The sequence below is a fragment of the Pinus tabuliformis genome, chromosome 6 (assembly GCF_031772625.1).
Source record: "Pinus tabuliformis cultivar Carrire ecotype Pingquan chromosome 6, CPIR1, whole genome shotgun sequence".
Lineage (NCBI taxonomy): Eukaryota > Viridiplantae > Streptophyta > Pinopsida > Pinales > Pinaceae > Pinus > Pinus tabuliformis.
This window is the reverse complement of record NC_142292.1, coordinates 495,903,654-495,925,747: the sequence shown is the minus strand read 5'-3', so window position 1 is coordinate 495,925,747 and position 22,094 is coordinate 495,903,654. Positions and strand designations below refer to the sequence as shown.

The 22,094-nt window shown below is 39.9% G+C and overlaps 1 protein-coding gene across 9 annotated transcripts in view; it reads right to left on the bottom strand.

Moving 5' to 3' along the window:
• Positions 1-1,519: 1,519 nt before the first annotated feature.
• LOC149259497 (protein NONRESPONDING TO OXYLIPINS 2, mitochondrial-like) overlaps positions 1,520-22,094 on the bottom strand; it is a 50,362-nt gene continuing 29,787 nt past the window's right edge. For 2 of the 9 annotated variants that reach the window (XR_016257589.1, XM_089418499.1), the window contains exons 3-4: positions 2,436-2,493; positions 1,520-1,908 (exon numbers count right to left, since the gene is read on the bottom strand). Coding sequence is in view for 4 of the 9 variants with exons in the window: in XM_089418499.1 (XP_089274625.1) it covers positions 2,474-2,493 (20 nt within the window). In the remaining 5 variants the exon portion in view is untranslated. Of the gene's footprint in view, positions 1,909-2,212; positions 2,494-3,579; positions 3,864-4,627; positions 4,932-22,094 lie in introns of those variants that run through there. The other 7 variants (XM_089418485.1, XM_089418497.1, XM_089418479.1 and 4 more) reach the window with 4 other exon arrangements.

Genomic DNA, 22,094 nt, shown 5'->3' with positions numbered 1-22,094 from the left:
AAAAAAATAAACAAAATATAAAGGCCATATGATGTCCATGTTTCACAATTACACAGGGAGATTTGGATAGCAATGAATGTTATCTGCACCAACCTAGATCCATTTGAACTTTGGATCTACCAAGCGTCAAGAGCGATCAAATCTCTTTTCACTCTAAAAGATGTCTGCATCTCAAGAGATTTGATCCATCTCTTGGTAGATCCAAAATTAAGATGGATCTAGATTGGTTTAATTATTAATTACTAATTAATTATAAATATAATTACAAATTTTATGTTTTTTATTTTATTTTATTTAGTTTTACGTAATTTGACCAAGTCAAAATGTTTTATTGATAATTCTAATTATTAATTACTTTATTTTTTTCTTTTATTTTTATATAATTTGACTATCAAAATGTTATACAGGACATTACATTACAACATTTTTACCATACTAATCTGGAGAGCACCTCTCCGCTCAATATTTTTGTGTACAAATGTATAGTAAAACAACTATGGTTTACCATTTCTCAAATATGGTATGGTATGGCCCAAAAGAAATGCAAATCAACATGAATTCTTTCCTGATGTAACTGCTAGAGTGTAATCACTGAACAGAAAACTTGTCCCCGTTATTTGCCATCACTGAACAGGAAATTTGTCCAGGTTATTTGCTCGATAGATATCGCGCAGACTTGTATATAAACAATAATCCAAGGGAATTTATCATGCCAATAAAACAAAACAAAAATTGACGAAATGAAGGAAAAAATATGCCCAAAAAAATGCAGATATAACGGAGAAAAATATCCACTATCTTGTTGATCATATAAAAGCATATTGATGAGCATTCACCAACTATTACCATTCTTTTCATTAGTTTCCGTTCTCCCAAATAAAACAAGTTTAACAAATGCAATAGTGGATCCACATATCATAGACTTGCAAAAGTTCTTAAGTTAAAAAAAGTGACTTCAGCATTCTGAAAGAAATTGATGAAATATTTTTGGCAAGTTTAATCTTTCCAACAACTGATTTGTCAAATATACAGAAGAAAACCCAAGCCTCACTCTTTGTATAGATTAGCACCAATTCTATAGGAAAACTAAAACTTCTGCACAGTTGAACCAATTTCCACTCTTGCACTTTAGGTATTTGTCCAATGGTAAATGGCAATTACAATGGTATTTGTCCAAGTGGTAAATGGCAATTACAATTACTAGGTGAAGAATCAAAATCCACGGTACTTAAATAAAGCCTACACGTTAGTTGCCTACAACCAAGTAGCCACTTTGATGCATACAAATTGCAATCTCAAAAAACATAGCTAGTTCCTTAATTATGTAGTCTTCAGAGAACAAAGAATAAAAGGAATCTCTTCTAGGGGGATATTTAGTCCTTTCGTAAGGCTCGTGCATACTATATGGCATAAACTTCTCCGAGCTCAGTTCTTTTTAAGAAGATTAAGAATCTCATTTATTTGGGTCTCGCAAAGAGTTATGTAACAGTGGTTCAACTCATTCTTACACATACTCGGATAAAAAGCACACCATAAAACAATTATTAATTATTTCCAAAGCAGTTTTGAGCCTCGACATGACAATGAAATGTTTGTGCACTCTAAAATTGGCATGGCCAGAAATTAATAGATTCATGACCAAGAAAGTACATGGGAATTTTCCATTCAAAGATAAAAGAGGGTAAACACAACCTCAAGGACTACAGCCAAAAAAAAAAATATCCTTGTTGCTACTCATTCAAGAAGCAATTACAATGTATCCTGAATTTGGAATTGTGATTATCGCATCAAAATGAAAATCTAAACTACCTTAGAAACCATGTACAGTGGGTATTGCATAAAATCATTTAAAACCCAAGTAGCTGGTGAATTATGGCCCCCATCACCTCGGAACTGACAGACCAAATTCTAGCAGACAAACACAAAATACAACTGTATCAGCCCACCAAACAATGACCAAGTCAATGAAAAAAAATCATAACTTCAAACAGAATTCAGGTAAGCATTTCAAATAAAAATGCCCAAAATTTTAAATAGATATTCATTCAAGCACAGTCAAACTGAGAAAACACTAAAATAAGAACTGAAAATTTTTCTTGGTGCAGATTGCCAGATAATAGATACAATTGATTATTAAGGCCAACAAGACTATTGTGGAAAAGGCTATATATTTCTAAACTGATTTCACTAGATCAATTCCACTTTATAAATTATGGATCAATAATGGAAAAAAAAAATCCCCAGGCTTTCCTTCACCAAAATAAACAGGCAATAGGCAAGAAGCTGGAAAATATATCATTCGCAGGGATAAATACGACATGGGGTTGAGCCAAAAGTAAGCAAATACAGTCCCCGGTCCAGAATTCAACTGTTATCTACATCAAAATCTCAAATTTGTGATTATAATGGATAAGTTATAACATGTGAGCGTCCACCTTCAGTAATAGCACATCCCGATGCAGAAAAGGATGATTCACGTGCCATCTTTGTCATCTGGGAAAAGAAGCAATGCTGGTACTTAAATCCAAGAAATCAAAACTTAACAGACCATTAAGTGTTCCAACACCCATTCTTAGTACTTCCATTATGCCAACAAATCATGGTAACATATTTATCACTTGATTGCATAAGGAAATATAAGTTGACTTTACAGAACACAAACTGTACAACAGGAAAACAAAAGGTGGTATAAAGAAAAATTATCAAGAACCATGATTCATCAGTCTCATCACCCAAGCAATCAAATAACAGTTAGCTTTCAAACAGCAAAAATCACAAATACTGGGCTCAAATTGGCAAAACTTCAACATCAATAATATTCAAAGAAGTCAATAATATTCAAATCAATTTTCTACGTAAAAGAAACTTTTGCGTTACAACTCAAATCAAGCAAATGTCCACAATATATTCATAGCTGGTAGCACATACCCAGTATGTCCCAACAGGCCTAAATGACATGCTAAGGATCTTGGGATTTATGTGCATGCATGTAAACGGGCTTAAAACACTTCAAATGGATCGATTCACAAGGTTTCCAGTATCTAGCTCAGTAAGATCAACTCAACTTGCAAATTTAAACTTCTGCACATAATGGCTGTCAACTGGACAGATAAATACTTGTATTCAAATTCCTAAAAGTATGATATTATTCTTACCAGGGTTACCAACCAAATGAACAAGCATATACATCTCCAAGCCAACACCAAGGCTCCCGCTATAGTCACTAGTAGTTTTCAGCAGTGTGGACTCACTACTGAAAATTGACATCCGTAAAAAAACCTTTTTTGTCCTCCAAGCAAGTGAAGAACTAAAGAATTTCACCCAAAATGCTGTATAAAGTTTTATTCCTTCTTTCTTAGTTTCAAAGATTGGAAACCTATGTGAAACTTTCATGAATTGTGAAATAGGACCATATGAAAATTAGCAAACAAGCTAATGAAGAAATCAAGGTCAAACCAAGGAAATGGTAGGTAAAACAGCACAGTGGGATTTCATAATGGGCTCAGAAAAATATTAAATGTGAATAACCCAAGTCTAGTGCCAACAGGAAATCAAACACATAACAAACACACCATTCAATGCTGCAACAAGCCATAGCTTTCATAGGTCTAAAATATTTGTCTCTGACAGAGCTGACCTTGAAAATGAATATACTAAAGCAAATCCCATAAAATGTTTTGCCGACAGCAGTTCACAAAGCTTGTCATGCCTCGGCAATTTCATGGTTATTTTTTTCAGGAAACAGCAAGTCTATCCTAGATTTAACAAAACCATTGTCCATATAGATTAAATTATTGCTGCAAAAAATTTACTCTTGAAATGACCCAGATAACTTCTGTCAACCAATTTGAATGTTCAAGTCCCTGCAGCAAAAGAAGAGATTAAGTTGGATCCCAAACCAGTTATTGAGTGCGACATCTTCTGAAACTTTATTTTGGGTAATTGTTTCAACAAGAAAAAGAGATGTTAATTGGCAACTAGACCTTTCGAATTTCTGTAAGCACTCTAATTATTGATGGAATTATAGCAAGTGATGTATATCATGATAAGAATCATTTGGCTATGCCCGCCCATGCAGATTGTACATAGCAGACAATTACTTGTATAGAATACACAAGCCAAACAAACCATTATTGCTCCCACTTAACAGATTACTGTCACTATGTTGGAAGTGAAACTTTATGAATAGACAATCATTATTTACCATGCATGGGTCTATGGTAGTTGACATTTTTAGCGAAGTATACTCTTCAGACTATTTCACCACTATTAGCACAACCATGCTTACCTTCAGACAACTTGAACATGTTCATCTAGATATCTTTGGCTACCATAGAGTTTGGCTAATAAAAACATAATGGGTAAAAGAAGCTAGTGTATGTGCTCCATTCAGTTAAGAGTAAAACCTCCAAGGCCAGAGTTATTTGCAACTTGGACAAAGATTGGCACAAGGATCTGACAAAATCTCTCATAGAACAAAGTTGTAAAGTTTGGCCTGTGCTAAGATCACATGAAAATTAACAATGCCGATCTATCATTAACAACATACATACAGGCCACAAAGTATCTTGGCAATGCATTTTCACACTTTGTTCAGAATAATGAAGATTGTCAATAAATTTGCTAGTTGAGAAAGATAACAATTCTAGTAATACTTTTATTTCCACAACACCCCAAAAAGCAGGCTTTATGTTTGCTTCATCTGTTCAATAACGAACATGTCATCTGCAGCTCACATTTGACAAAACCATCCGAACAAATTTTTGCCAACCATAATCCATTATTTCATCATGCAACTATACTCAAAACTACAAAATCAATAATGTTTGTACAGTATTAAAATTATGCTCGAGCAAGTAATGAGATTTCAAGCCCCATGTAACCAGTAGTTGTCTGCTTCAACTGTCATCGTGGTACTGAAAGACCAAGCTCTAGTAAACAAATAAGGTCAATGGCATCGTATCAGCACACAGAAAAGAAATGGAGAGAAATGAGTCAAAAAACATAGTTACAGTCATGGCAAAAGCAATCCAAATGACAAACAATGTATATTACAGTCATGGCAAAAGCAATCCAAATGACAAACAAAGTATATTACAGTCATGGCAAAAGCAATCCAAATGACAAACAAAGTATATTCACCCAGTCATGTGAACCCCCATATGAAATGGATAAATCAAGAATTGTCTTCCCTATGTGCTCAATCAAACCACTTAATATGATCGAGAGGCATGATTAGTGTCAAAAATACCAAAGACCAAAGCGTTATATTGAGCAGAAACTCCATTTTTCATATCGCTAATGCAAAAGGAGAAGCTTCAGCTGCCAGATCACTAACAATAAATGCAGAAACTTCTTTTGTTGGATCCCTTTGAATTTGTGTCTCTAACATAAGGATTCCATTTCTGAATTTGAGTCTTCAACACAGATTCAACTTTTCTTTCAAGTTAAGGACTCCACTACTGTTTGAAACTAAGCTGGTTCCCTTTATCAAAAATTCTTTTAGTGTCCAGGCTGTTGATAAGAATGTGCCAGGCATCCAACCTAGTTTCAGGCCAGCCAAAACCTAAAGTCTATTAGAGGGGATGAGAGAAGAGTGTGGACCTAACGCAAATAATTTTAGACTTCTGTTAGCCATTTGGACATGCATAATGTCAAAAGGAGACTTAAACACATTGACAAGTAGCGAGAAATCAAAAACAAACTTCAAGGGTTAATGAAGAGATACAGAGAACTTATTTAAGAAGGAAAATCCCAAGTTCTCTCCATTGAAGCATTCACTTCTTTGAACCAAAGTACTCGTTTGAAATTTGAATGAGGGTATTATTTTCTCTTAAATGAGGCATTCCTTCTCTCCGTGGATGAATCCCAGATCAAATCTACTTCAAATTATTTCAGATCAATGTTATAAATATCAGCAAAGAACTGTTTGTCTGTTTGTCCAGAGTTTCGGCTGAAAAGGCATAAATTTTCCAAAACAATGCAGATGATTTTAAGTTATAACTATTTTTTTTGCTTGTTTGTTTGATTACTAGTTTTAAGACAAATTACAAATCCGTTCTTGTTGTTTTCTCAATGAAAATATATGATTAAACTACGGTTTGTGGTCCCATATAGTTCACAAAAGCAGTTTCTATGAATGTATATCTCATGAGTCATAATATAATTTTGTTACATGTATGATATTATAATACACTTTTATGTTTCAGGACTGTTAAGCATGGATAACCTGTTGAGAAATCCAAAGTGAGGCAGTTAAATGATTTCTCTTATTATGACATTATCTTGTGATGTTTTGATTATTATTATTTGATCTTTTGAATTATCTTTTCTTATCATCAAGACTAATGCCAAGCAACAAATAGAAGAGAACACAAGATGTAGGCACGCTGCCAGGGCAAAACCCCACTCTAGGGGAAAACCCAGTCAAAATTCTTTCTTCAGTAGATTCAATATGAGACGACCAAGGCCCTTACAACTTACACTCGAGACTACCTCCATCAAGTCATCCTTGTTTCATCTTCCTTTCCATGTCATTGTATTAGCACCAAATTCTTGCCACCAAGTTTGCACCGAGATATCATCACTGCGATTCCACCGAGACCTTCTCACTTTGATGACGTCGAAACTTTCTTATTGTGAGGACACCAAAGCCTTCTCCCTGTGATAGCACCAAACCCTTCTCATTGTGTTGGCAATGAACCTTTATCATGTGCTTGCACTGAGAGAACACCATCTGTGGTAGAGAGATCCGAGCTTATTCTACTGTGTAATAGCACTGAAAACAATTCACTGTAATCCGCAATAGTCTCTGAGATCCGACCTTTTGTGGCAACATCGAGATCATCCAAACAATTCACTGTAATCCGCAATAGTCTTTGAGATCTGACCTTCTGTGGCAGCACCGAGATCATCCCCTGTACCCTATCCAAGCTCCTGTAGTGACATCGAAAATTATCCTCTGAAATTCCTATCCGAACTTATAATCTGAGCGAAGGCCTTAGGCTGGTATATATAGTTGTCTCCATGTGTAATAGGCTGACTTTGTTGAACAGTTGTGTCTTCATATGTTGAGGTCGACTTGAGTTCTGTTAAATGAAGTCGACTTAATGATTATCTATTTGAAGCCGTCTTGAAGGAGACTTGATGGAGGAGTCTTTGACCAAACAAACATATTGACTTTGACCCAAATAAATAATCCTAAAGCCTACAATGGAGGCTTGACCTATAACAATTGACCCAAGCATGAAACCCATGCTTTAACAAGTCAATTAAAATAATAATAAAATTCTTTTTGCTTTCTTTTGACAAATATATTACATTTTGACTTCAAGTACAATTATGAAGACCGAACCTAGTTACATTCTTCAACACTCCCTCTTAACTAGGTATTCATATTTACATATAATCAAAGAGGTACATGGAAGATCTCAAAACACATCATATACGAAGAAGTTTAGGCACCGCAATGCCATGGACTAGATTCTTGACCAGGGCAATCTATCCATTGGTCTCTCAACAATTTAGGCACTGCAATGCCATGGACTAGATTCCTGACCAGGGCAATCTATCCGGGTGGGACTAAGATGGACTCAAGTTTTCAGCCTCTCTAGGTACCATCAGACTTACTAGCTAACCATCAACCCAAAGATCCAGGTGTGTGTCAGAGCTCAATGACCAACGCCACCCTTCCAACTTCGGGTCCTAGACATCAACACAAAGTGTCAGCTAGATGTCCTCCCAGGCAATGCTTCTATTAGGGTCCAAACCTAACCCCCTTATTTATGTAATAGGGTTGAGTCATAGTTATAGTTAGTTAAAGAGTCAATAAAGCCCATATTAATAATTGTAAGTGGTTGACCCGCATTTAAAGAAAGGGACCACAGTTAGTTGCAAATGGGCCATGGTATTAGATAGATGGTATTAAGAGAACCATGGTACTGACCCATGGTATTGCATGTATGAATCCTATATAAAGGATAGAGACTCCCCATTGAGGAGCGTCGTGTCTTATTTTGTAATCGAGCCCTGCTCTATTGGAGGTTGCCCCCTCGAAGAGGCAAGTGAACATTGCTTTCATCTCTGAATAATAAAATACATGTTGTTATTTCTCATTTTGTTCTGTGTTTTGGGTTGTGTTTCTTCGTATATTTGGTATTCTGGCATCTTCTCACAGGTCAAGAGCATAACAAGTGGTATTAGAGTGCTTTCCAGGGCCGATGGTATCTCCATTTTTAGCAGAAATTTTTTTGGCTAGAGACGTGTTCCGGCGTCTTTAAACCACGAGATCTGTCGTTGAGCGCATAAACCTGCGGATTTGGGGAGGCATGCATGCAGGAAATACAAGAGGTGGTCACGCTTGTTGAACTCCCTTGTAACCCCTGTGGGTACCCCTTCAAGTAGTAGCGCATTAGACAGAACTGTGCATAGATTGTCTTCCACGTACCCTCTGGGTATATCGGAAGCCCCCTAGGGGCCTGAAACCTTGCCGTAGATAAACCGTCGGCCGTCTTGCTGCTACAGTACACCGAGAACAGCACTCGAGGAGATTACTCACGCGTACGATATGGTAGTCGGGTAGTACGGCTAAGGGTACGATTGATCCTCCTTAGTTAGTGCCCTGAAAGATTGGGTCGAGTACTACTGTTGGACCCTAATGTATATTGCGATTTATAGCACCTGACACTCCTTGAGACCATAGTTCCCTCGTCTCTCTGAAGATCACCCATCATCTTCTTTGCCAGATCAGATCTAGCAGGTTGGGTTCTGTCGCCGCCGCAACAATCAGACCCACTAGTTCAGGGTCTACCGCCACAATACCATTTAGATCTAGCAGCTGGGGTTCTGTCATTGCCGCAGTCCTACTCACATTCTGCAGTTGAGGGTTTCGCAAACAGATCTGACCATTTGTGCAGGGAGGCTTGTGGCTCCTATACCCTGGGGCGATTCTCGCAGGACATTGGGCAAGATTAACTTTTCTGGAAATTGGCTACTGCAGTATTGATAAGCGGGGAGTAAAACTCCTTTCGGAGTATAAAAAAAATAAAAAATAAAAATAAAAATAAGTCTGAGGCCCTCCCGAGACGCTTATAAGAGACTTAGCCCATAAGAATCAGGACGACGAGCTGAGCGAGGTGGTACCATTCACTTGTCAGCTTCAATTTTCGGGTGGTCCCAATTTTTTTCACAGTGACGACAAGTGACTCGGATCTGTGTATGGTAGAAACCAGAGCTCAAGCTATGGCCAATGAGAAGATGGAGTCCCTTGAAAAACGGTTGGAGGAATTAACGAGGCAGATCCAGACATTACACGACACATTCACAAAGGGCAAGTCGGAGTTACAATTGGAGACATATGGTTTTAATGAAGACCATGAAGGAGAATCTAGCCATCATCTTCACTTCCATGGAAATCACCAACATTCCCACCCTCGACCACCCAAGCTGGACATGTACAAATTTGATGGCTCTAATCCGGCAATATGGCTATCACAAATGGACCAATATTTCACTCTGAATCACATCAGAGATGATGAGACTAAGCTACGTGTGGTAGCCCACTACCCTACATATTCATCCTGAGATGCAACAGGTCTTAAACAGCGATCTGCAGGTCTTTGACAAACCTCACAAGCTTCCACCCTCTAGAGGGGAACATGATCATAGCATTACTTTGGTCCCAGGGGCACAACCACCGAATGTGCGCCCATATAGATACCTGTTTTCCCAAAAGAATGAAATTGAAAAAATCATCAAGGAACTCCTGGAAGCCGGTGTCATTCGTCCTAGCATCAGTCCTTATTCATCGCCTGTGGTCATGGTGCTCAAGAAAGATGGGGAATGGCGCATGTGTCCAGACTTCAGGGCCCTCAACAAGCTGACGGTCAAAGATAAATTCCCCATCCCGGTTGTTGATGATTTGCTGGATGAACTAAATGGGGCTCAATTCTTTACTAAGCTAGATCTTCGCTCGGGCTATCACCAAATACGCATGAAAGAAGTAGACATTCCGAAGACTGCTTTCCGAACTCATGAAGGCCATTATGAATTCCTGGTCATGCCATTTGGTCTCTGTAATGCCCCATCCACTTTTCAGAGCCTCATGAATCACCTTCTCAAACCATATCTCAGAAAATTTGTCCTTGTTTTCTTTGATGACATTCTCATCTACAGCCTCACTTGGGAAAAACATCTTCAGCATGTAGACCTGCTCTTGCAACTGCTCCGGAAGCATAAATTATTTGTCAAATTGTCCAAGTGCTCTTTTGGCATGAAAGAAGTCGAGTATTTGGGCCACATTGTGGGGCGTGAAGGTGTCAGGGTGGATCCCAAAAAGATCCAGGCAATGCAAGATTGGCCCCAACCAAAGACCTTGAAGAGTTTGAGAGGATTCTTAGGTATCAGTGGCTACTATCACAAATTTGTCAGCAATTATGGTCGCATTGGTAGACCCCTCACTCACCTTCTCAAGAAAAATGCATTCCTCCGGACTGATGAAGCACAACAGGCGTTTATAGCTCTCAAACAGGCCATGTGTTCCACTCCCGTATTGGCACTACCTGACTTCACCAAATCTTTTGTGATTGAATGTGATGCTTCAGGTAAGGGTATTGGGGTTGTCTTAATGCAGGAAGGTCAACCCTTGGCCTTCACCAGCCAACAACTAAGCGGGAAACATCTGGGACAATCTACCTATGAGAAGGAGATGACAGCCATCCTACATGCAATGGATACCTGGCGACCATACTTATTGGGGTGGCATTTCTAAATCTGCATTGACCATCAAAGCCTTAAATATTTTTTGGAGCAACGGCTATCCTCGCCACAGCAAAATAAATGGCTAGCTAAAATGCTGGTATATAATTATGAGATAATTTACAAGAAAGGGCGCAAAAATGTCGTAGCGGATGCTTTATCACACCAATTTGAGGAGGACAACACCCTACTAGCAATCTCTCTATGTTAAAATTGGCAACTAGGGCCAAACTCCATGTGGGTCATCTTATTTATGGCAGCTGATATTTTTATTGGATCCCTCTCATCGAGAGGTGTAGGATTGATCTAAAGATCATCCGATTCCGATAAGTATTTATGAAGTTATGAATTTATTTATGTTATGAACAAATTGTTAAGTCAACCGGAAACTTATGTAGGCTCAGAAGCCCAACAGTGATGTCTATTCAACCTCTACGTTTTAGCATAAATAGAAGAGGACTTGAAGTCATTTCTACACACACTTGGATCTCTTGCTCTCTCTACTTGTCTTTGGGTTTTAATAGGAGGAGAGATCCTAAGGAAAAGTCGGAACTGCCGGAAAAGCCGGAAAAGACGGAACTGCCAGAAAAGCTGGAACTGCCGGAAAAACCAAAACTGTCGGAACTGTCGGAACTGCCGGAAAAACCGGAAATGCCGGAAATGCCGGAAAAGCCGGAACTGTCGGAACTGCCGGAAAAGCCGGAACTGCCAGAACTGCCGAAACTGCCAGAATTGTCAGAAAAGCCAGAAAAGCCAAAAATGTCGGAACTGTCCGAAAAGCAGGAACTATCGGGAAGTGCCGAAACAGCCGGAGCATCTGTCTCCGAAGGAAGGCGGCATGATGTATGAGATCATGGGCAGCATAATAAGAAGCATGATGATATGAGCATGGGCAACATAATGATGCATGATGATATGAGCATGGGCAACGTGATTTATGAGATCATGGGCAGCATAATAAGCAGCATGATGATATGAGCATGGGCAACATAATGATGAATGAGATCATGAGCATGGGCAGCTTGATGATGAATAAGACCATGGAAGATGCAGCATGATGAGCAGCATGAAGATGAGAGCACCTCAGTCATCAAGGTTCAACACATGTGATAGTACAGCAAGGTGTCACACAGTAATGTGCAGCAAATAGACGAGATCAGCACTATGATAGGTGAACAAGTCACCTTAGAGAATCAGTTGAAGCAATATGTCTTCAACTGATCTCATGCCGATATCAAAAGACAAAGTGATTGACTTCTATTGTAAATGTACTATCTCTCTCACTTTCTCTGCTGAACGCTGAAGAACATAAAAAAAAAAAAATGATCAAGGGTTTCCCCACATTGTGGGGTTTGTCCCTGGCTAGCGCCACATCTTGTGTCCTCTTGTCTTGGCTTGTCTTCTGCAATTTATATTTATGTTCTATCTGCAGTTTACTTTATGCTTATGTGATTGGTAATGTGGAAAAGAAATCGAAATAAATTGCTCTAGCATAGAACATACCTAAAATTAACATGGTATCAAAGTTGAGGTGAAGACAATGCCCAAGCAAGAGTGAAAGAGCAATCACCAAAGACAATAGGGACAAGACAAAAGGATCAATGAGTTCCACATCTCTCTTCTAAGTTCGCTAAGGGTGAAGTGGAAGCAGAGAATATTATCAGAATGGCACAGCGGAAGATCACTTCATTGGGAAGTTCAAATCTAAGGGTGGAAGGAAAGGCAGATGCCTTGGTTGCAATAAGTTCAGCCATCATGCAAAGAGCAGAGACACATCTCTTGATGAAGATAACAATCATTCCAGGGACATCTTCAATGATCAGAGGAATGATAAGTAATGCAGGTCATCAAGGAAATGGTCGACTCTTCAAAGAAAGCAAGGAACCCCAGAATCTCTTTTATGTACCTGATCGCAAGAAGAACCTAGTGTCCATCTCAAAAATGGAAGTTTAAGGTTTCAGGATGGCACTCATCGATGGAAAGGTACGTGTTTGAAAATAGATTTTTCAAAGATGTTTTAGAGTTCAGGGTTGTATCAAGTCCACTGGGGACCATGTCCATTGACTCAGCACCGAAGGTCTGTGAGTTAGATGGTGATCGGGATGCCTGAATTCAAAAAGAGCATGAAGGTACATGTTTGAGATGTATCGAAGGAAAATCTTACAAGGGGACCATTCCCCTCATGTAGCAGGTCCACAGGTTTGGAACAACCCATGGAGTTTGAGATTCATGAACGGGAATCTCATGTATACAGGTGGAAGAAAGCCCTCTATGGCTTGAAGCAAAACACCTCCGGTGTAGTATGAGAGGATTGATAGCTGTTTGATGAAGTTGAGATTCACTAGGAGTGAAACCGATCTAAACCATTACCCGAAGGTTGTGGATGATAGACCTCTCATATTGGAAGGATGACCTATTTCTGACAGGTGCAGACCCTCTCATTTGCAGAAGTAAGAGGGAGTTGGATTCCGAATGTGGAATGATAAACTGCAAGCCTGTGACTACCTCGAGGATATTAACTTTCAGAAGTTATATGGTAGTAATGTCGAACCAGATTTGGGAAATGCCTCTAAGTTTCATAAACTCAATCACGTTGATGTTCTTGGTGAACTTCCGTCCGGACATATGTTTTGCAGTTAGCATGGTGAGCTCATATTTGGTTGAGCCTCACTGGATTGGTGCCAAGAATCCTTTGAGATATCTTCGGGGCACAATCTCTCATGGATTGAGATACACTGCCGAAATATGAAAACTGCATGATTATTCGAATGCTGACTGGGCAGGCAGTGTGGAGGATCACTAGAGCACTTCTCAGTGTTGGTTCTCTTTGGATTCTACTTCGATATCATGGATGAGCAGGAAGCAGAAATCGGTTGTTATAAGTACCGTCGAGACCGGATACATAACTACGAGTATGACCTCGTATGAAGTTGCCTGGTTGTGGAAACTCTTCAGTGAGTACACATGATGAATACCACTGTGATTCTCTGTGACAACCAGAGGTGGGATTTGATTATTGAGGAATCCCATATTCAATGATTGCTCCAGCAGATAGACATCAGATACTGCCTTATCTGGGATATGGTAAGTCGATGAGCAAGGAGGCTCCATCGCACTGAGATGATGTACAAGTCGCTACACTTTGTCAGAGCCCCGGGGAAAGATCAAATTTGTGATTTTCCCGAACGACTTGGAGTCGTTGAGAGACCCTTGTAAAAGGGTCCTGCATGTTGCATACATTGAGCTCTAGGAGCTCTAGGGGCTTGCGGTTCTTACTAGAGCAACATACAACCACAGGGTGACTCACCCTCCCCTGGTGGTGCGCACTGGGATAGGATGATTCGCTCTCCTATGGACAGGATGATTCGCTCTCCTGTGGACAAGATGATTCGCTCTCTTGTGGGACAAGATGATTCACTCTTGTGGGACAGGATGATTCGCTCTCCTGTGGACAGGATGATTTGCTCTCCTGTGAACAAGATGATTCGCTCTCTTGTGGGACAAGATGATTCGCTCTCTTGTGGGACAGGATGATTCGCTCTCCTGTGTAGCAGGATGATTAATTCTCCTGTGAGGTCTGGATGATGTGTTCTCCATGACGATTGTGTAGCAGGATGATTAATTCTCTTGTGAGGTCTGGATGATGTGTTCTCCATGACGATTGTGTAGCAGGATGATTAATTCTCTTGTGAGGTCTGGATGATGTGTTCTCCATGACGATTGTGTAGCAGGATGATTAGTTCTCCTGTGAGGTCTGGATGATGTGTTCTCCATGACGATTGTGTAGCAAGATGATTAGTTCTCCTGTGAGGCCTGGATGATGTGTTCTCCATGGCGATTGTGTAGCAGGATGATTAGTTCTCCTATGAGGACAGGATTGATTAAGTTCTCATGTCGAGGCATCCTACCCATGCAGTTTGGGACTCATGGGAAGTACCTCTCATCTGATCAATGAGCAGGAAATGAGGATAGGGACCATAGTAGTACCGATGGATGCATCGTTGTATCTACCGTACTCCCTATGCTAGGATGACCTTCATTGATCTGGGATCAATGATACTGGTCTGGGACCAGTGGTAGGAGTTGTACCCACTATGACACTGACTTCGGGTCGGTTGAGGACTGGTCTGGGACCAGTGGTACATACTCTGAGACTAACTTCGAGTCAGTAGAGTACTGGTCTGGGACCAGTGGTAGGAGTTGTACCCACTATGACACTGACTTTGGGTCGGTTGAGGACTGGTCTGGGACCAGTGGTACATACTTTGAGACTGACTTCGAGTCAGTAGAGTACTGGTCTGGGACCAATGGTAGGAGTTGTACCTACTATGACACTGACTTCGGGTCGGTTGAGGACTGGTCTAGGACCAGTGGTACACACTCTGAGACTGACTTCGGGTCAGTGGAGAATGGTATGACACATTCTCGATCAATTCTTCTTCTTCATGGTTCAGCAGAGCTAAGTTGAGCAAAGCAGAGCCAGCAGAGTTGAGCAGAGCAGAGCCAGCAGAGCTGAGTAGAGCAGAGCAAAGCCAGCAGAGCTGAGCAGAGCAGAGCCGAGCCAGTAGAGCTAAGCAGAGTAGAGCAGAGCCAGCAGAGCCAGCAGAGCTGAGCAGAGCATAGTAGAGCCAGCAGAGCAGTGCAGGGCACTGATGACAGAGATAATACGGTTGGACATATGGATCAGCGGATGGAGTTCTCCCTAGTTGAGAGGGAGTGTTAAAATTGGCAACTAGGGCCAAACTCCATGTGGGTCATCTTATTTATGGCAGCTGATATTTTTATTGGATCCCTCTCATCCAGAGGTGTAGGAGTGATCTAAAGATCATTCGATTCTGATAAGTATTTATGAAGTTATGAATTTATTTATGTTATGAACAAATTGTTAAGTCGACCAGCAACTTATGTAGGCTCAGAAGCCCAACAGTCATGTCTATTGAACCTCTACGTTTTAGTATAAATAGAAGAGGACTTCAAGTCATTTCTACACATACTTGGATCTCTTCCTCTCTCTACTTGTCTTTGGGTTTTAGTAGGAGGAGAGATCCTAAGGAAACGCCCGAAAAGCTGGAACTGCTGGAAAAGCCAGAAAAGACGGAACTGCCGGAAAAGCCGGCACTGCCGGAAAAGCCAAAAACGCCGGAAAAGCTAGAACAGCCGGAAAAGCCGGAACTACCGGAAAATCTGGAACTACCGGAAAAGCCGGAAATGCCGAAACTGTCAAAACTGCCAGAAAAGACGAAATTGCCGGAAAAGCCGGAACTACCGGGAAGTGCCGAAACAGCCAGAGCATCTGTCTCTGAAGGAAGGCAGCATGATGTATGAGATCATGGGCAGCATAATAAGCAGCATGATGATATGAGCATGGGCAGCATAATGATGCATGATGATATGAGTATGGGCAGCATGATGTATGAGATCATGGGCAGCATAATAAGCAACATGATGATATGAGCATGGGCAACATAATGATGCATGATGATATGAGCATGGGCAGCATAATGATGAATGAAATCATGAGCATGGGCAGCTTGATGATGAATAATACCATGGAAGATGCAGCATGATGAGCAGCATGAAGATGAGAGCACCTCAGTCATCAAGGTTCAACACGTGATAGTACAGCAAGGTGTCACACGGTAATGTGCAGCAAATAGACGAGATGCAGCACTATGATAGGTGAACGAGTCACCTTAGAGAATCAGTGGAAGCAATATGTCTTCAACTAATCTCATGCCGATATCAAAAGTCAAAGTGATTGACTTCTATTGTAAGTGTACTATCTCTCTCACTTTCTCTGTTGAACTTTGAAGAACATAAAAGAAGAATTGATCAAGGGTTTCCCCACATTGTGGGGTTTGTCTCTGGCTAGCGCCACATCTTGTCCCCTCTTGTCTTGGCTTGTCTTCTGCGATTTATATTTATGTTCTATCTGCAATTTACTTTATGCTGATGTGATTGCTAATGTGGAAAAGAAATTGAAATAAATTGCTCTAGCATAGAACATACCTAAAATTAACACTGCCCATTCCGGATTGGATTGAAGAAGCTAGCAAGGAATGGTTTTCACATCCTTCTCTCTCCCAAATCATTAATAACTTGCAAGCAAATTCTAACTCCACAGCGGGCTACTCTTGGAAGGATGAGATTCTTCGCTACAAGGACTGAGTAGTGATATCACCGACTTCCACCCTCAAAATGCGCATTTTGGCAGAGTTGCACTCATCTCCCACTGCAGGCCATGTAGGCTTTCAGAAGACTTATGCTCGCACTCGTCGTTCCTTCTTTTGGACAGGCATGACAACGGACATTCTTACTTTTGTAGCTGAATGTGATGTGTGTCAGCGCCACAAAGGAGAAACAGTAGGCACTTTACAACCATTGCCCATCCCTGCCTCAATCTAGACGGATGTTTCTATGGATTTCATTATTGGTCTTCCGAAGTCAGGCAACAAATCAGTCATCATGGTGGTTGTGGATAGACTTTCTAAGTATGCTCATTTTTGCCCCCTACCCCACCCTTTTACACCCACTTTGGTGGCTCAATCTTTCATGGACCAAATCTTCAAATTGCATGGCATGCCCACTTCCATTGTGTCTGATCGTGACCCGATCTTCACCAGTAACTTTTGGCAGGAACTTTTCAAGCTACAAGGCACCCAACTACAACTAAGTACTTCCTATCATCCCCAAACGGATGGTCAAACTAAAGCCGTCAACAAATGTCTGGAGACCTACCTCAGGTGCTTTACTTCAAAAAAGCAACATCAATGGGTACAGTGGTTACCTTTAGCTGAATGGTGGTATAATACTAACTATCATGCCGCCACCAAGATGACTCCATATGAAGTAGTTTATGGTCAACTCCCCCCTTCACCTACTTCTTATATCCCTGGATGCTCTAAGGTGCAAGCAGTGGATCAACTCCTATAGAACCATGCAACCATGCTAGCTCGTCTCAAAGATAATCTCCATCAAGCTCAGAATCGCATGAAGCAACAGGCAGACCAACATCGTTCGAAGCGCACATTTCAAGAAGGGGATCAGGTATTCTTGAGGCTGCAACCATACAAGCAAACATCACTCAAAGACAAGGGTCATCAGAAATTATCTCCAAAATTCTACGGACCTTATCAAATACTTCAGCGCATTGGCAAAGTAGCCTACAAGCTAGCCTTGCCACCCACTACAAAAATCCATCCCGTCTTCCATGTATCATGCCTCAAGAAAGTGGTGGGGAACAATTGTAGAATTCAAACCAGTCTACCTGAATTGGATGAAGAAGGTTCAATCTAGCTCCAACCGGAACAGGTCCTTGACAAGCGAGAACGACATCTACGCAGCCGCACGATCAAGGAAGTCCTCGTCAAGTGGAAAGACACCTCTCTAGAAGATGCAACCTGGGAACCAGCCACTATTCTTCAGCAATTTCTGCAGCTTCAGCCTTGAGGACAAGGTTGTTTTTATGGGGGGGGGGGCATGTTAGGGTCCAACCCTAACCCCCTTATTTATGTAATAGGGTTGAGTCATAGTTCTAGTTAGTTAAAGAGTCAATAAAGCCCATATTAATAATTGTAAGTGGTTGACCCGCATTTAAAGAAAGGGACCACAGTTAGTTGCAAATGGGCCATGGTATTAGATAGATGGTATTAAGAAAACCATGGTACTAACCCATGGTATTGCATGTATGAATCCTATATAAAGGATAGAGCCTCCCCATTGAGGAGTGTCGTGTCTTATTTTGTAAATCGAACCCTGCTCTATTGGAGGTTGCCCCCTCGAAGAGGCAAGTGAACATTGCTTTCATCTCTGAATAATAAAATACATGTTGTTATTTCTCATTTTGTTCTTTGTTCTGGGTTGTGTTTCTTCGTATATTTGGTATTCTGGCATCTTCTCGCAAGTCAAGAGCATAATAGCTTCACTCACAAAGCCTCAACACTCCTTGATCCAGCAGATCAAGGATAACAAATCTCTCCCAATCAAACTGATTGGTAACCAACATACTATCAAAACCTTCAAGAGATTCACCTGTACAAACACAACCCCAATCAATAATATACTTTCACATGTACATAATCAAATTCAAACCTTCAAGGTCTTTCAGACAACTGATGTTGCTTTTCAACACAGTAGGACTATCAACCGAATCTTTGACAGAAGATTCCTCAATCATACACTTTCCTTTCCTACAATCTTTTGTCGGTAGCCCTGTTCCAATCCAACCAGACGCTGCCTTTCAAAAATCAAAAGTAAACATCAAACCAAAATTACCTCTTTATCATGGCCTTTTGTCAAATCATCTGCTTCTACAACATCAACATCCTTTTCTATACGAATCCATCTCCAAGGCTTCCATTAACGAGGTTTTCCTTCTTCATCATACATATCAGGGTCTTCATAATTTCCTTATGGAGATGTCATAGCCAATCCTTTTAACATCAGATGTTGATTATCCATGCTATCTATGTAGTTGTAGACACATCTTCACGAGCTCTCTTTTTCAACTTTTGCTTTCTCGAGATCTCTATACATAGCCCCTCTTGTATAGGAACAATTGTTTCCCACCACCTCATATTCTTCATGAGGTCATATGATATGTTGATTTCATCATGTCTTTATGTAGTATGCCAAGTTTATGCCTTCATGTATTCTTCATATGGAAGAGTTCTTTATTCTTCAATCATGCTCATGAGATAGATCATTTTGCAACTAAGTGATGACATGACTTTATCTATCTATTAAAAATTATCAAATATATGCATACCTCTTCCTTCATGTGGTCATCTAAACTTCCCTTAGCAGCTTCATTTTCCATGCTTGAAGATGAAAATGCTTCAACTAAATTGTCATGTTGCACTTCTATGACACCATACCTTCTTCCTTCTAAACTGTGGATCCCATACGAGGTGGAATGTAAACTATCTATGTAACACTTGTTTCTTTAAGTAGAGATGAACCTTTCCAACAAAGATTCTAATGGAGGATCACAATGATCCTTTTCTGCAAATGCTTCTTCTAGATGATGATAAGGTGAGATGAGATCTTATCTTCCTATCTTGCTAGATGACTTGCTTCAGCCATACAAATTGCTACTTAGGCTATCCTTTTATGCTTCTAATATGATGCAATCTCAATTATTATAATGCATTTTATCATAACTGTAATGCTTCCTACCATGACTATTGTCTTGAAAATAAACTCAATATATGAGAGACCTTTAGTAGTAGAGGTCTTTCACTTCTTCCTTAGATTTCTTCTCTTCTGGTTCTTCTGCTTCTTCGGTCACATGGGCTTCACTTCTTTCTTTCCTTTTCTTGTTTCCCTTCTAGAGTTTGGGACAATTCCTCTTGAAGTGTCCATATTCATTACAATCATAAGACTGAATCTTAGACATGTCAATTTTCTTTTGAAACTTCTTTCGAAACTCAAATATTCCAAACTTTCCTTTCTTCCTTGTCATAGTTGAGAATACTTGTGTTTGTTCATTTGATCCAACGTCATTCTTTGCTTTTAATCTAGTTTCTTCAATCTTATTTGATCCAACTCATTCTTTGCTTTTAATTTAGTTTCTTCAATCTTACATAATGCCCATAGATCACTGAATGGTGTAGATTCCTTCTTTCCATACATGCTTGATACAAATTTTCCACATTCATCTAGTAGTGCATTGAGTACACAAGTGGTCATCTCCGGATCTGACATTATTTCTCCTAGCTCTTGTAGTTGATCTCTAATTTGAGATACCTTCATGAGATATGAAGCTACCCCTTCTTCCTTTGATACTTTCATTTTGTATAATTCAGTTCTTAAAGATATTATTTCCCCAGTTGTACTTACAAAGTACAACTCTACCAACTTGTCATAGATCTCTTTCGATGTCTTCAATTTTGCTACAAAGGGAATGAGAGAATCCTTGATAGATTCAATGGGGATTCTTTGAGCCCTTATTTCTCCTTTCATAAACTTTGACAATGCTTGAGATTTTTCTTGAGGAGGCTTTGTGATGGAGCCCTTGATATAAACTCAAAAACTTCATTTTTTGTGAGAATCAAATCTATTATCTTCTTCCATGCAAGGTAGTTTGATGTACCAACAAGTTCATTGTTCTCCTTGCAAAAAGTAGTCATTCGATTTGTAGGTTGAGACATGAATATAAAGCACGCACTTGATAAATGAAGATGCCTTCTTGATGAGCTTTATAAGGAGGGATGGTCTTCCTTCTTCAAAATGACGGTGCTTCTTCTCTTCAACATAAGGTAGATCACTTCGATTCCTTTGATGAAGTGTTTTTCTTGCTTCCTTTGGATGATGATGTGGAATGTGGGAGACTTCCCAAGATGCTTCAAATATGTGAAGTCCTTACTTTGAGATGGAGGTAGTGTCCTTGAGGTCTTTTATTCTTCTTCCAAGAGTCCTTCCTTCAAGATGATAGGGTCTTTGACGTGATGACTAGATCTTCTTGATACTCTTCCTCTTATATTCGGGCCTTGTTTATCCTTTTTCCAATTGAGTGATCTTCAGGCTGCCCTTCTTGTCACCTTAGCTCTGATACCATGTTGAGAAATCTAGGGCAACTAGATTAGGAGTGATTTCTCTAAACTTGATGATTGCTTGTGATGTTCTTTTACTTTAGCTTGATGTACTTATAATTTGCTTTTTCTTATCCTAATTATTATGGTGTTCTTGTCATCAAACAGTTATCAAAACATGAAGATCAAAAGAACAAATGGACACAAGATGTAGGCTACTAGCCAGGGCCAAAACCTCTCCTAGAGAGGAAAACCCATAAGAAATTATTCTCTTCTTATAGAAACTTCAAATGACGAATTCCAAGACCCTTTAGACCCAAGATTGAGATCGCTCCAAGACCAAGTCAACCTTTCTTTAGATGACCTTCTTTTCACAAAAGTCAACACTAGTCAAACAACTTCAAACTTCATGTTTCGGCCAGTATTTCAAGATTTCGGCTATTGTTTCAAGTTTGCATATTTTCAGCCCTTCTATAGCAGCTGCAACTTCGCACGTGTGGGTGATAGAGACTAAATTAGGCCTTCTCTCTTCTTCACTTGGCTTGATCTTCTTTGCTTTGGTGTTCGGCCTTAAAAAATTGATCTTCTAGCAACAATATTTCGACTTCTTAATGGAGAACTTCAATGTGATCTTGTAACTGAAAAACCCTAGTTGCAACTCGCACGTGTAAGAGAAATTGACCCAAAAACTTCAGATGTGTTGTCTTCAAGCCTTTTTCTTGATCTTTAATTGCTTGTAGACTTCTTCTTCTTGTGATCGAACTTGCTTGGATGCTCTCTCTCAAATGATATCGACTACTTCTTATA